Below are 13,278 nucleotides of genomic sequence, written 5' to 3'. Positions count from 1 at the left end.
GGTAGACGCGCCCGGGAGTTCGGCTAACCTACGCTCGGTGATCCGTACACGTTCCTCCAGCGCGGTATGTCTTTCCTGGTATTCCCTAACTTCCGCTCGTGCTGCGACAAGATCTTCTATGAGTCGTTCCATTGGGTAGAAGTCTCGCTCTAGGTCTCGCGTGCGAGCATCCGTGATTTGCATAGCCACCAACATCTGCATTAGCCGGTCGGAGGTCACTTGAGCCTGGTCACCGATGTCCATAATACGTCTGACCACGACAGGGAGTGCATTATCCACTGGTCCTCCATGCTGGAGGTTGTAGTAACATCGGTTCATCCTAAATGGCAGTTGCTGACCCTGGCGTCGGCCCCATCTCTCGATATCGTCAGCCCAAGGAGGTGTAGGGCCATTGTAGCCCATCCTATGTGGTGGTACTATTGCCATGTAGGGAGGGTTGATAACTTCAGACTCTGCGTCCGATTCTTCGTCCTCCTCAACCTCTTCCTCGTCATCTTCCTCGACCTCTTCATCGATGTCTTCTTCTTCGAACTCTATCGGTTCTTCGGGATCCTCCATGGGTTCCTCGGGGTCTTCTTCTGGATCTTCCTCAATCCAACCCCCATTCCCCTGATTGGGAAAGTAAGGGTCTCCAGGGAGGTAAAAGTCTGCCATGTCGTCTGTGCAAGAATATATGAGTACGAGAAAATAGATAGAATGCCAAAATACTCCTATAGTATTTTAATTATTTTAGGTTTGGTCCTTAAAACTTTTGGGTAACCAGTTGGGAAGCTTTATACTTGTTGCAACACCACTACCACTCCCGAACACATGTTGGTCATATCTCAAATAAATATAGTTGATCAGGCTATATTTATCCGAGATATGATTACATAACTGCCCGGGTTTGACTGTAGTGTTCAACCTTTAAGTTATCTTGTTTTGTTCTTGTTATGATACGGTCCTAACAAATATGTATACTTTTAGTCAGAGTGTTTTAGTCCCATTGTATTTATAGTTGTATATCTTGTATGGCTAGATATACTAGTTCACTATAAACAATGCTCTGATACCAATCTGTCACACCCCCGGACCAGAACGGAGGAAACGTCCGGAGGCGGGTGACTTCATTGCGCAGTATCATAACAATTGCATATAAATGAAACATAGCAAATCCAAACATCATACATCAATATAACAAGCTTACATTGTTTTACATCATGTTTATGTTCTCAAATTTTACACAAAAGAGACATCGGTAAACAAATCCAAAATATAGCAAAATAATCTTGAGTCCGCGATCCACAACCTGCTTAATGGTTTCCTGAGAATACAAGTCGTTTGAAAAGCGTCAACATAAAATATGTTGGTGAGTTCATAAGCATTTTTGTATAAAACTTTGATGATAGTTTAGAAATCCAGAAAATCCAATATTTTCTTATCAAAATAGTTGTATGTCTTGTTTCAACTCGAGTATAGTTGCATGTGTGTCTTAGTTAGTCGTTTTCGAAATCGTATATAATTGTTTCCTCCAGAAAATCCTATATTTTCTTATGTATAAAATCGTAGGTTTGAAAACCATAACACTTGTGTAGAAAAGTTTCATTTGAACAAACCAAAACATAGTTGTTTGTAAACCAAAAGTGAAATCTGTATAAATACATTTATGATATATTCTAGTGAGTCGTTATAATCATACCTATATGATGGAGTGCCCGTTATGACGTTCTTCAGGCGTCGGTTTCGCTTAAGACATTTGTCACCCTAGACTGGCCGGTCTAGCTGTAGCGAACAGCGAAGGTGCGGGGTGTCAACCCCGTATAGATCTATACACAAATTCCCGCTCCCCCTCCAGGAGACTCTGGTTATAACTCTTACAGGACTTTGAGCGTACATTATTATGTATAAATATATGTACTGTGAAGATTTGTCTGACTAGAATACTAACCGATTTTTGAGCAAATCGTGAAAAACCATTATTTACTAAATAAATAATAATAGCTGCAGTCGTTGACTAGATATTTCATTTAGTTTCTTTTCGTTTGTTAAAAATAGTCCATTTTGGATATTTATTAAATCGACCCAGTATTAGTGAAGTCGGCAAAACGGCTCTTCCCTTTATAAAATACTAAGTGCGACTCAATTTGTCGGAAAATGCCAAGTTATGATTCGTATACAACTTTGACTTGTGTGATTTTATGACAGCAGCTTTATGACACGCAAATATTTCTGTCATAAAGGCTCTAATCGTACATTTTCTTGACGAAATTATTTATATCAAATATTTATAAAATAATCCCTAATAGTTTGCAAAAGTCATTAACAGAGCATAAAGTTCCAAACTTTGAAGATTCTAGCAATGATGTCAACTTATAAGTCTATTTCAACAACTTTTTATTTCTAGATATGGGATATGAAATAAGGGGGTATAATGGACACATCCAAAAACCTTGGGAGGCTCTTCTTGTACACAAAGTATTCTTTATGTGGTGATTTTTAAATATTTTTCTGATTTTCATGAGATCTGTGAAATTTTACGTTCATGAAAATTTTAATAAAATAACAATATTTCAACTCACACACTAAACATACAATTACATGCAATTATCTAAGGATTTAGACAAGATTTGACTTGTATCCTCCCCCAAAAACAATAAAAAAAACTTGGAAAAAAGGTGGGGTATGAAGCTCACCTTGATTAGCTTGGTGGGTGATTTGGAGAGATGATAAGGAGTTTCGAAGTTCCAACACTTGGGAGGTTCTTTGAACTTTAGAAAATCCTAAGAAAATTCTATGTGTAAATATAAGGAAGTCTTAGGAATATTGTGAAGAATCACTAGTCAAAGAAGATGAACACTTACAAAAATCTGGGAATTTTCCTTGAAGTAGATGAGACTTGAAGCTTGAATAAGTGGAGAGCACCCTTAGGAGTTTTCTGGAAGTGAAAATGAGAAGTGGAACTTGGGGAGGAAGGGTTCACTTATCTAAATGGGGAGGATAAGGGGTGACTTGACATTTGCATGGAAGGCTGGTGGATAAACCTCATTTTCTATGGGTAATGTGTGTTTTACTGAGATTTGCATGGGTAAAGAGGGATTTACATCACATCATAAAGTCAAACCCCTTTATCTTCTTAAAATCTCTTTAAAATCTTGGGTATTATTTAATATAAATATGTTTAAAATAAATAATTTTGGCATAAAATAGGGGTTTAAGGGGTCTAAGATATGCCAAATAAGAGTTTGGTGTGATTTCCGACGTCAAAATGCCATAAAATGATGAAAAAGTCCGAAAATGACAAAAATCCGGAGTGTATCCTTGCTCCTTTTTAGGGTCCGAAGTGCATAGGAAGGATTCCAAATCCAAGTTCCTGAGAAAGGAGGGAATTTCCAAAGCCATACAACAATTTTCGGAGTCAGCAAGACGAATTCTGAAGCGCTTCTTCTGATCCGGAGTCAGGAGGCTAAGTCCGGAGGTCTTGTCCGGATGTGCGAAGCCGGCTCCAAATTCCGAAACGGCGCGAGGCGAGGTCTTCCGGAGCGAGGTTTCGAAGCAAGCCTTAACCTTCCGGAGCATGTGAGATCCGAAGCTAGGGAGGGGTTCCGAAGATGCAAGTCCTCTTGGTTCCTTAGAAGGCATTCCGGACTAAGAGGGTTCCGGACAAGAGGTTCAGGACCAAGAGGGTTCCGGACAAGAGGTTCAGGACCAAGAGGGTTCCGGACGACAGGTTCAGGACCAAGAGGGTTCCGGACGAGAGGTTCAGGACCAAGGGGGTTTCGGATTAGAGGTTCAGGACCAAGAGGGTTCCGGACGAGAGGTTCAGGACCAAGAGAGTTCCTTTTGGGTTTTCTCCTCCGGTTTTGGGCCGTTTTCGACTGAGGAAGGTACATAGAGAGATTTTGGAGAGATTTCACATACTTGGAGAGATTTGGGAGAGATTTCATATTCTTGGAGATATTTCACATACTTTGAGAGATTTGGGAGAGATTTCATATTCTTGGAGAGATTTGGGAGAGAGATAGATACAATGGGAGAGATTGAGAGAGACTTTGTCGGGGGCCTTTATTAATGTTTTTCTTCGTAGTGCAAGGTCCTTAGACTTAGTTACCTTCTATTTTTTAGTGTTATACACCCCCAAAGGGCACGTAATAATGTTTTATAGAGTTGTTACTTCCCTAAATCCGATTAGGGTTTAGAATTTTGAACATTTGAAACTTTCAAGTGTTACTTTATGTTAAGATTTAGAGTCATACATTAGTAAACATAAAGTAATCTCTAACATTTTAGCGCTAGTTGAGTTGACCAGTTGACCTGTTGGCCTTGACTTGACTTTGAATTGACCAGAAGTTTGTCGGTTGTCACAAATTTTGTAACGACATGATTTTTCAAACGAATTTTTCCAATTTAAAATTCATAACAAATGTCACATCATTAATTCTCAAAAAGAACAACCAACAAGTTTTCAACACAATTATTCAATCCAGGATCTACCATCATAGTTCAACATCAAGAGTGTGTGTACAATCACGCCGGTGCCTTCCCGCGATCCTCGGAAATACCTGAAACACATAACACATAACATGGTAAGCACGAATGCTTAGTGAGTTCCCCAAAATTCCACATACAAAAATTCGCCACTCGAGGCTATACCCTGTACGACCCTCTGGTTAATGTGTCTCAGCGGGACCCTCCAGTCCCGTTGCTCGTTAGACCCTCTGGTCCGGTCTAGCTCGTTGGACCCTCCGGTCCGGTCTGGTTGAGGACCCTCTAGCCTCATAATTCGTTGGACCCTCCGGTTCGGTCTAAGCACAAGAATATAGCATATAATACATATCACACAATCATGCATAACTCAAGCAAGCACATAAGACCCTCTGGTCACACATAGATACCACCCTAGGTAATGTATAGTGAGAAGACTCACCTCGGGTAACTCGAATGATCTTGAACTCGAAACTCTGATCTAGCCTCCGCCTAATCACATACACAAAATATCTCTACTTAATAAAAGCTCTCAAAGGCTAGACTAATCCCTTCCTATACTCTCTCAGAAGGGTAAAAGACCATTCTACCCCTCCAATGGTCCAAAAGTCCATTTGTTGACTAACCCTAAAAGTCAACATAAGTCAACCCTAAGGAGTACGCGGCGCGTACCAGACTCCTACGATGGGCGTCCTCGACCGCTATGTTGATATCGGGTTGATTGAGCCCTACGCCCCGCGTACTGGGATTTACGCTCAGCGTACGTCCCAGTTTCACTGTTATCTCACTTATGGTCTTAATCAGTTAAGACCTTGGCTCAAAATACAGATCTGGACCCCCTACAGCCTCCTAATCCATAAAGTCGAAGACTTTACGCCTTTGCATGGCTGTAATGGTCATCATCATCCAAAACACACCACTTCCTTCACTAAAGAGCTCATATCTCACGCATGGCTCACTCCTAATGTCCAAGATTGGATTTTTATGGATCTATAACTCTTTATACACTGAATATGGACATATCAAGGTCTTATGGAGCTCCTTTACTCATAAAGTCTCCACCTTTGGGACAAAACCCTAGAAATGGTCCATAAAGCTCAAATCAAAAAGGTTGAGAAAGCTTTGAGCTTTTTACCTCCAAATGATGCTCCAACCTCAGAGAGTTCAGATCCAAAGCTTGCCCTCCAACTCTAGCTCCTTCAATGGCACCTCCTTCTTTTCAAAAGCATACAAGAACACTTTCAAGCTCAACCACACTCACACTAGCTCTAGAACGAGGGTTAGGGCCACTTAGGGTTTTGCTCTCTGGAAATGGTGGCTAAAAGTGAGGCCATAATGTTCCTTATATAGGGCCCACCCCCACAATTAGGGTTTCAATCTGAACCTAGTACGCCCAGCGTACACTATGGTACGCCCAACGTACTGGGTAGACTCCGCGTCAAGAATACGCTCGTGAGTACGCGCAGCGTACTCTCCCTTACGCCCGGCGTACTCGAAAGCCAAACATTCTATTGAAGGACTAATTTTGGCAACTTGAGGAAAGAAAAGGACCAAAGAGATATACCTGAATTCCGGGATGTTACAAATTTACCCCTTACCTAGTTTGTACAAAGACTTAGGCCCAAACCTAATAATCCAAAAAGCCCGAATACCAACAACCACCCAAGGCCCAACCCATGGCCCAATTTTCCAAATTGGGCCCAAACCCATTATAGGCCTTCTCAAAATAATTATCAGCCTAAAACCTGATGGCCCAACAGGGCCCAAGACAAGTACGCCCAAAAGAAACAACTCAGCCCAACTGAATCCCATACCAAAAGAATCCAAGTCCAAAAAGCCCAATTCTCATCTAATCAGACGTACACACGACGTACATGGCTTGTACGCACGGCATACGTCGCCGGTCCAAAAACAGGCATCATAGCCGGAACTCGCGGCGAACCCCAGTGTTACACACGGCGTTCCCGGCAGCCACCCAAAAGTCATTTCAATGACTTAATCCTTTAAGTCAAATGTCCAAAACCTCATAATAGCTAAACATAAGTGAATTGATCCATAAAGTCGGAGGCTTTAAGCCTTTGCATGGCTTAATGAAGTCCAATCACCAAAGATGAACTCCAAAAGATCAAAATCACTCCAAAAATGTCTTAAAACTTCTTAATACCTTAAGACCTCAATCCAAACTTCCAGATTTGATTTCAAGGGACTTCTTAAGTCATAAAGTTTCCAACTTTATGACTTATCATAACACAATGGGACCCAAATCAAAACCCTAAGTCCCAAACTTCATCAACTGACTACCAAATCATGCATGAAAGGTTTACACCCATCATATCCAAACTTTATGATTCCATAACCTCAACAAGGACCAAATATGAAGCTCAAAGGTTCTGGAGTAACTTCTACTCACAAGAACCACCTCAAAGGGACCAAAACCATAACAAAATACCACTTAGCTAGATCTACATGAAAGAGTTGTCAAGGTTGAGACTTTATACCTCCAGAAGATAGATCTAGGTGCACAAAGCCTGGATCCAAAAGCTCCAAGTCAAGCAATGGCTCTTCAAGAAGTTTCTTCTTCTTCCTCAAGCACCAAAAACACACATAAATCACTTTGAAGCTCAAGAATCACTCAAATGGAGGCTAGGGTTTTGTTCTTAGGGTTAGAGAGGATGGAGGCTGAAGGAATTGAGGGTTGGAGGTGAGTTAAGGTCTTTAAATAGGGTCCAAGACCCTACATTAGGGTTTAATCTGGCCCAACGAACGCAGTGCGTTCCCAAATTTTGGGACGAAGGGAGTATATAATTGTGGAAATAATTCTCATGACAAAATATTTTGTATAATTCATTGTGCATAAGGTCATGTCAAATAATATTAATTTTTTTTAAAATGACATAAATGGTCCCTCTTTTGTGAAGAATTTCAAAATATTTCCTTATATAAAAAAAATTACGAAAACAATCCTAAGACAAAATGGTCTCTCACTAGATTTTTCTTTTAAAATTGGCAATGATGGACTCTGTTTTGAGAAAATATTTTAGAAATAGTCGGTGTAAAAATTTACAAAAATGATCCCCATCTAATACAAAAATTAAAGAAATGCCCTTGTAATGGTCCTGATGTAAGATTTATAGAATTGGTCCTTGTATGTAAGAGAAAATTAAACAAATGGTCCATATGTAAAAAAGTTACAGAAATACCCCTTGACGCAATACATAGACTTAAAACTTTCGTTTTTATCATATTTCATACTTTTAATCTACAAAATATTTTTTTATATGTATTTAGTTCTGAAAAGATAACGTATATTTAATTTCTTAAATCCAATATGATTATGTCTTCTGAGTCAATCATGAGTCTCACTTCTATCAAAGTTGAAATGTGGTGCCGGTGGAATATATTAGTTAACTAGTGGGGTGGCCCACGCCCTGCGTTGATTTATTAATCTTATATTTTGCATATAATTTTTATAACATTCTTTGCACATTCTTTGCACAGATGTTATTAGACAATGATCATTTCTCCAATTAGACAATGATGATTTCTCTAGTTTTGTATAACACATGGATAATTTTTGTAATTTTTCTTTTGGCATGAATTATTTATGTAAAAGCAGGGTACATTTCTATAATTTTTTTAAACACAATGACTATTTTTGTAGATTTTTTTTTTCTTTTTTTGTGATAGAGATTTTTATAAATATCCCTAACAAATATAAGAAATTATAGAATGTTAAAATCTCATTAAATAGGCCCAAAATATATATATGGAAATTTTACAAATCAAACTTAACCACCGGTCGCCGTGAGAAAATTCTTGTATTTATAATTTTCATTGGAAAAATCACATAAATATGCATCTAACAATTTTCGTAATTCATTTATAAATATGCATCTAAACCTATGAAATTGATTTACTATAATAAGGTTACTCGATTTCAATTACTTGAATTTTTTTTCAATGAGTCCAGCTACTGATCCAACCAGAGCCACCACCGACACCACCATCAAAACGCCACTGAATATTTCAAGAACCACCCACTTTCTGCTCCAAGCTTCCACCCTTCGTTGCACTATATACATCTCCACCGGAAAATATATGGCCAATGGCCACAGGTTCAATGCTCCTAACACACCCAGAATCTCATTGAAGTATGGAAACACCAACGCAATTCCGGTGGTTGATGCCACGTAGGCTGTTCTGAAACATAGCCTGAACAGATTTAACCGAAAAACCGGCAACAATGGCAGCTTCATTTCATAGAATTTCGTCAGAATTCCACTGTTGGGGAACTTTCCGGTGAACCATCTCTCGGAAAACGCAAATACTGGCTGGCTGAATAGCTTTTGTTTCAATAAAAAAAAGTTGTGTACATGTGTTAGTCAATCTTTACAAAAAGACCTTAGTGTTAATTAATATATGTAAGAAAATCTTTTGTGATGAAATTTTGATAAAGTGTGAATGTTGTTGTGAAAGAACGTAATGAAGGTTTACTTGATATCCTCCGATGAGATGAATTATAATGCATGCATTTGCGAAGTCGACAAGCCAATAAGGCTCGTAAAATCCAAATCCTGTCAAAAGATTTCCAGGTGTATCGTTCCCAAAGGCTGCATATCCAAAGCATCCACATCCAAGGTAGAAAAAAGTCGTCAACAGAATAGCAATCGCCGATGCCCTTTTTGCAACCTTGTTCTCCGGTGGTGGTGACTTCACAGTATCCTTCAAGTTTCAACTTATTTCATCAAACACCATGTACGTAACATGCTAACATGTATATATATATCTTATGATTATCATCTATCATAACGAAAATTCTAACCTGAATTTCTAAAAGGATAATAGCATATGGATACGCGAATGCTATGTCCCCAAGTGCTTGAAAAGTTATCCATAATTTGTGAGCTACACTAGCAGCCGGAACTCCAGTGATGCTCCCGGCGATCTTACCATTTTCTGTTTTCATGTCATGAAATAAATCAAAACTGAGATTGAAATATGAATTATGAAGGCGTTTGTTGTTAATCACTTAATCTAATCATATCATACCAATTACTTGAGCACAACCAAGCCCGAAACCAATAGAAGCGTAGCAAAACGACATCGCGGCTGCAACAACAGACACCCACACCATGCTATGGAAATCCGGTATCTGTGACATTACAACCTCCACCACTCCGAACAACAACATGTAAATGTTGCCTCTGTAGTCGCAATCAGCATCGTGTCCTTGTGTATGATAGCAACCCGATTTACGAATCGCCCTTGTAGAAAGAAAGAAAAGTCGCCGACGTTAATTAATCACACGAAACATGAAAACGTAATTAGGAGCGTTTTTACCTCATACACGTCGCTGTTGTCACCACATAAGCAATCCCAGTTCCATAAAAGCTCACATACTGAAGCAAACCGCATATCCATGCTTGTTTTTCACCGAGGATAACTCTGACAGCATCTGTAAAAGACCGGTTTCTAGCTCCGGTGACCGGATCAGGTGACCGGTAGCAATCTGACATAAGAGTGGCAGAGACGTACGTCACAAACGCAAAGCAGAACAACGCAACCGGGCCTCCGATCCAACCAAGCTGCGCCGTGCTCCAAGCCAGCGACAATACACCGGAGCCAATCACCGCTGTTATGATATGTGCAATCGTGCTCCATAACGTGCCTGGTTTCAATTAGATTCATATAGTTTCAGACACCCTTTTCAATAATCCAAAAAAAACTCACAAAAAATGTGATTTTTACTCTGTTTTTTACCAGTTCTTATTGTCTTGTCGTCGTCTTTGTCGTTCGTGGAATCTAGAGGTTGGAGTTCAAGTTCTACCGCCATCTTGGAGACGCAGATTCTGTTCAACGGATCTGAAGTAATTATAAGGTTTTGTTTTGTTTGAATAAGGAGTCGTAAGTCGTTGGCTCTTTGCTGTTGTATAGCAAATATGTCAAGATTCTTGGTCCCTTTTCGTTGTCATTAGCGACAATTTTCTTAAAACATGTTTGGAATTTCGTGTAGAAACTAATAATTATTGTTAGATGTTTGTAGTGAGAGATAAAAGAGACAGAATGAAGCACATGACAAAGCTATATAGGCACTGATGACTGAACCAAGGATTCTAAATTGCAAAATTTGGAAGCGTATGATGGGATATGCTCGCCTAAAAATGGTCCAGTTGGTGCACTATCAGCTCTTGTTGACTGATGCGAGTCCAATAAAATATAAAAATACAAAGGATAGCGGTTTAGATATATATGTCCAACTTTTTCTTTATTCATATATATATATATATTTTTTTTTGTAGATTTTGAGTTTAAAATTTAGTTTTTATTGAACAAAATTTATCAACAATAAAAAATAAATAGACGGATAAATTCTTTTGATGAGTATCATAACTCATTTCCGTTTGTAATAATTGTCATGACGGGTCATAAAAACTTAACAGGTTAACTTACGGAATTCGTTTAATTAAGTATACGAGTTTGTGAGTTAGGTTCGGGTTTGCGGGTAAGATTCAGGTCCTTGAGTCATAATCAGATTCATGGGTCACCGGAAATAAGTCTAAATATCGTATATTTACTTATTGGTCTTTGCTTTCTCCTTTATTTAATAAGTATATTTTTCTAATTTTTTTAATCTAATAAAATAAACGGGTTTACGGGTCAACACGTAAAATTATTTGCAAACCCGAACACGTATTGTATGATAAAAGTGTTGGCAGGTCAGAAGAACTCAACACAAAGCCGTTTATCTTCGTGTCATATTGTGGGTCATATCAAAAATTGTCACCCTAGGTTGTACTTTGATTTTGTTAAAAGAAAGTGTAGCATGTCTAACACTACTTCGGTTATTTATGTATATTAGAGAAAATATAATTTACAATCGAAATAGATTTAATTATATTTAGTATTTTTGGTTTGTGAAGAAGAAATATATAAAAAGAACAAAAAATTATTCTTTTACAACACTTCATGCATTAAAAGAATATTTAAAAAAAAGACTTAGAAAAACGAATTCATAAAAAGAAAACAATCTGTAAAACATAAACAAAAAATCTTATAGAAAACAGAAGAAAAAAAAACACGAAGATTGTAAAAAAATAGATCTTTAAAAAACTAATTTTATATAAAAAACATAAAATAATAAGTTGTAAAAATATTTCCAAAAAACTAAGTTTTGTTTTTAAAAATTGTAAAAGATATTAGATATTCGCGCAATGCAGCGAGTGATAGGTGGGTACCTGTGAATCATTTCTTTTTAACAAATAGTTTCGTTTTGATGAATAGTTATGTTTTGCGATTTAGGTTTAGGAAAAAGGCGATGCAACAAATACAAGTGTTTTCTTGCTTTTGTATAATAATATAGGTACCTTGTGGTAGGGTTGAAAATAGATTTCGTGATTTATATTCTTCAGCGGATATTTAAGGTATAAAATCATAAATTAAATAATACTTTATATCTTTATATATTAATAATAAAAACGAGTGTGATTCTTTTATACAATTGATGCTTGTATATTTTTAATATATGATTGTTATATTTAGTGTACGACGAAAATGAAAATGTATATGGAATTTAATAATAAAATAACAGAAATCAAATTAAAATGTCTCAGTTGTTGATGAAAAAAATATATTGTCAAAAATAACATGATTAGAAATGGAAGCAATATTAGATTTGAATAAACTAAAACCATTTTACTCACCAAAGATTATTTTGCAAAGTTTAGAAAGATTAAAAACAACCATATAAAGGAAGGAGTTTACAACCTTTGAAAAATTTGGTTTCTTTTGGCAATTAAGAAGTTGATGAAGATAACATGAAGCTCCAAATAAGAAACTCTCTACATGTATCCACCAAAAAAGTACCACCAAAGATGTTAGTCTTCACTTGTATATATGTTTTTCTTAAACTTTAAGATTTATACCAAATAAACCTTAAAGATAAGCAACATATGAGCTCTTAATTTTAGCACCAAAATTACAAGAAGAAGAGAAAGGAGAAGGGGCTCATATTCATGAAAATATGACAGCCCCATATAAGGAGAAAAGATGAGAGAAAATCATCAAAAGAGTTAGCCATTTTCTCTTGTAATGTTTTCATTTTATACCACCAAATGTGTACCAAAGTCAAACATCATATTTAATGAAAGTATGGCATGAAAGAAAGGATATGGAAATGTAAGATGTAAGATTACATTCCAAATCCTCCATCCCCTCTCCACTTACAGCTTTCACTCTTTGAAAGAGTTACATTGGAGTGTATTTCACACAATCTCCAACTAGGTAGTTACTTTGCAAATTAAAGGTTACTCAAAGTGTTCAAAATATTGTATATAACATTAATAATCATACCATATGATATTTGCTAGTTTCTATTATCTTTTGTTATTATTTCCTAGAAACAATAATTTTCAATATTTTGGTAAAATATTATTTTCATAAAATAATAATTTTCCAATTAAATATAAGTATTGGTTATATTTATAGATAATCAAATTACTATAATAAACAATCAATTAGTAGTAACTTGTTATAAGGTGGCTTTATAGGATCATATGTCAGTAGCAATATCATTCTATAATAATTATTGGGTATAAAGATCTTTCAGTTTTGTAGAAGTTTTGTTGGTCTTAAAAAAACTTTCGCTAAATAATTGATATGAATTATGTCATTGCTTCAAGATACTATATTTTTTTTTGAACGGCAAATACAATATATTCCTAAACTACTCCTAAATCCACATGTGTCTCAGACGAGACTTGAACCCTCAACCTCAAGGAGGGAGGGCATCTCAAAATTTATACAAAATTAATCACTTTC

At 37.0% G+C, this 13,278-nt stretch overlaps 1 protein-coding gene across 1 annotated transcript; it reads right to left on the bottom strand.

Annotated features, from left to right (window-relative positions):
• Positions 1 to 8,213: 8,213 nt before the first annotated feature.
• On the bottom strand, positions 8,214 to 12,425 carry LOC145138513 (putative amino acid permease 7). The gene is made up of 7 exons (XM_079072594.1): positions 12,226 to 12,425; positions 10,222 to 10,310; positions 9,802 to 10,129; positions 9,511 to 9,725; positions 9,284 to 9,417; positions 8,956 to 9,183; positions 8,214 to 8,804 (listed from the first exon to the last, which is right to left on the bottom strand). The coding sequence occupies exons 2-7, from the start codon at positions 10,292 to 10,294 to the stop codon at positions 8,403 to 8,405; spliced, it is 1,380 nt and encodes a 459-aa protein (XP_078928720.1). The 5' UTR covers positions 10,295 to 10,310; positions 12,226 to 12,425; the 3' UTR covers positions 8,214 to 8,402.
• Between the last annotated feature and the right edge of the window lie 853 nt (positions 12,426 to 13,278).

The sequence above is a fragment of the Lactuca virosa genome, chromosome 9, assembly GCF_052849685.1.
Source record: "Lactuca virosa cultivar CGN04683 chromosome 9, Lactuca_virosa_CGN04683_v6, whole genome shotgun sequence".
In the NCBI taxonomy this organism is placed as follows: Eukaryota; Viridiplantae; Streptophyta; class Magnoliopsida; order Asterales; family Asteraceae; genus Lactuca; species Lactuca virosa.
Note: the sequence above shows the minus strand (reverse complement) of the source record. Positions and strands in the feature narration are given on the sequence as shown.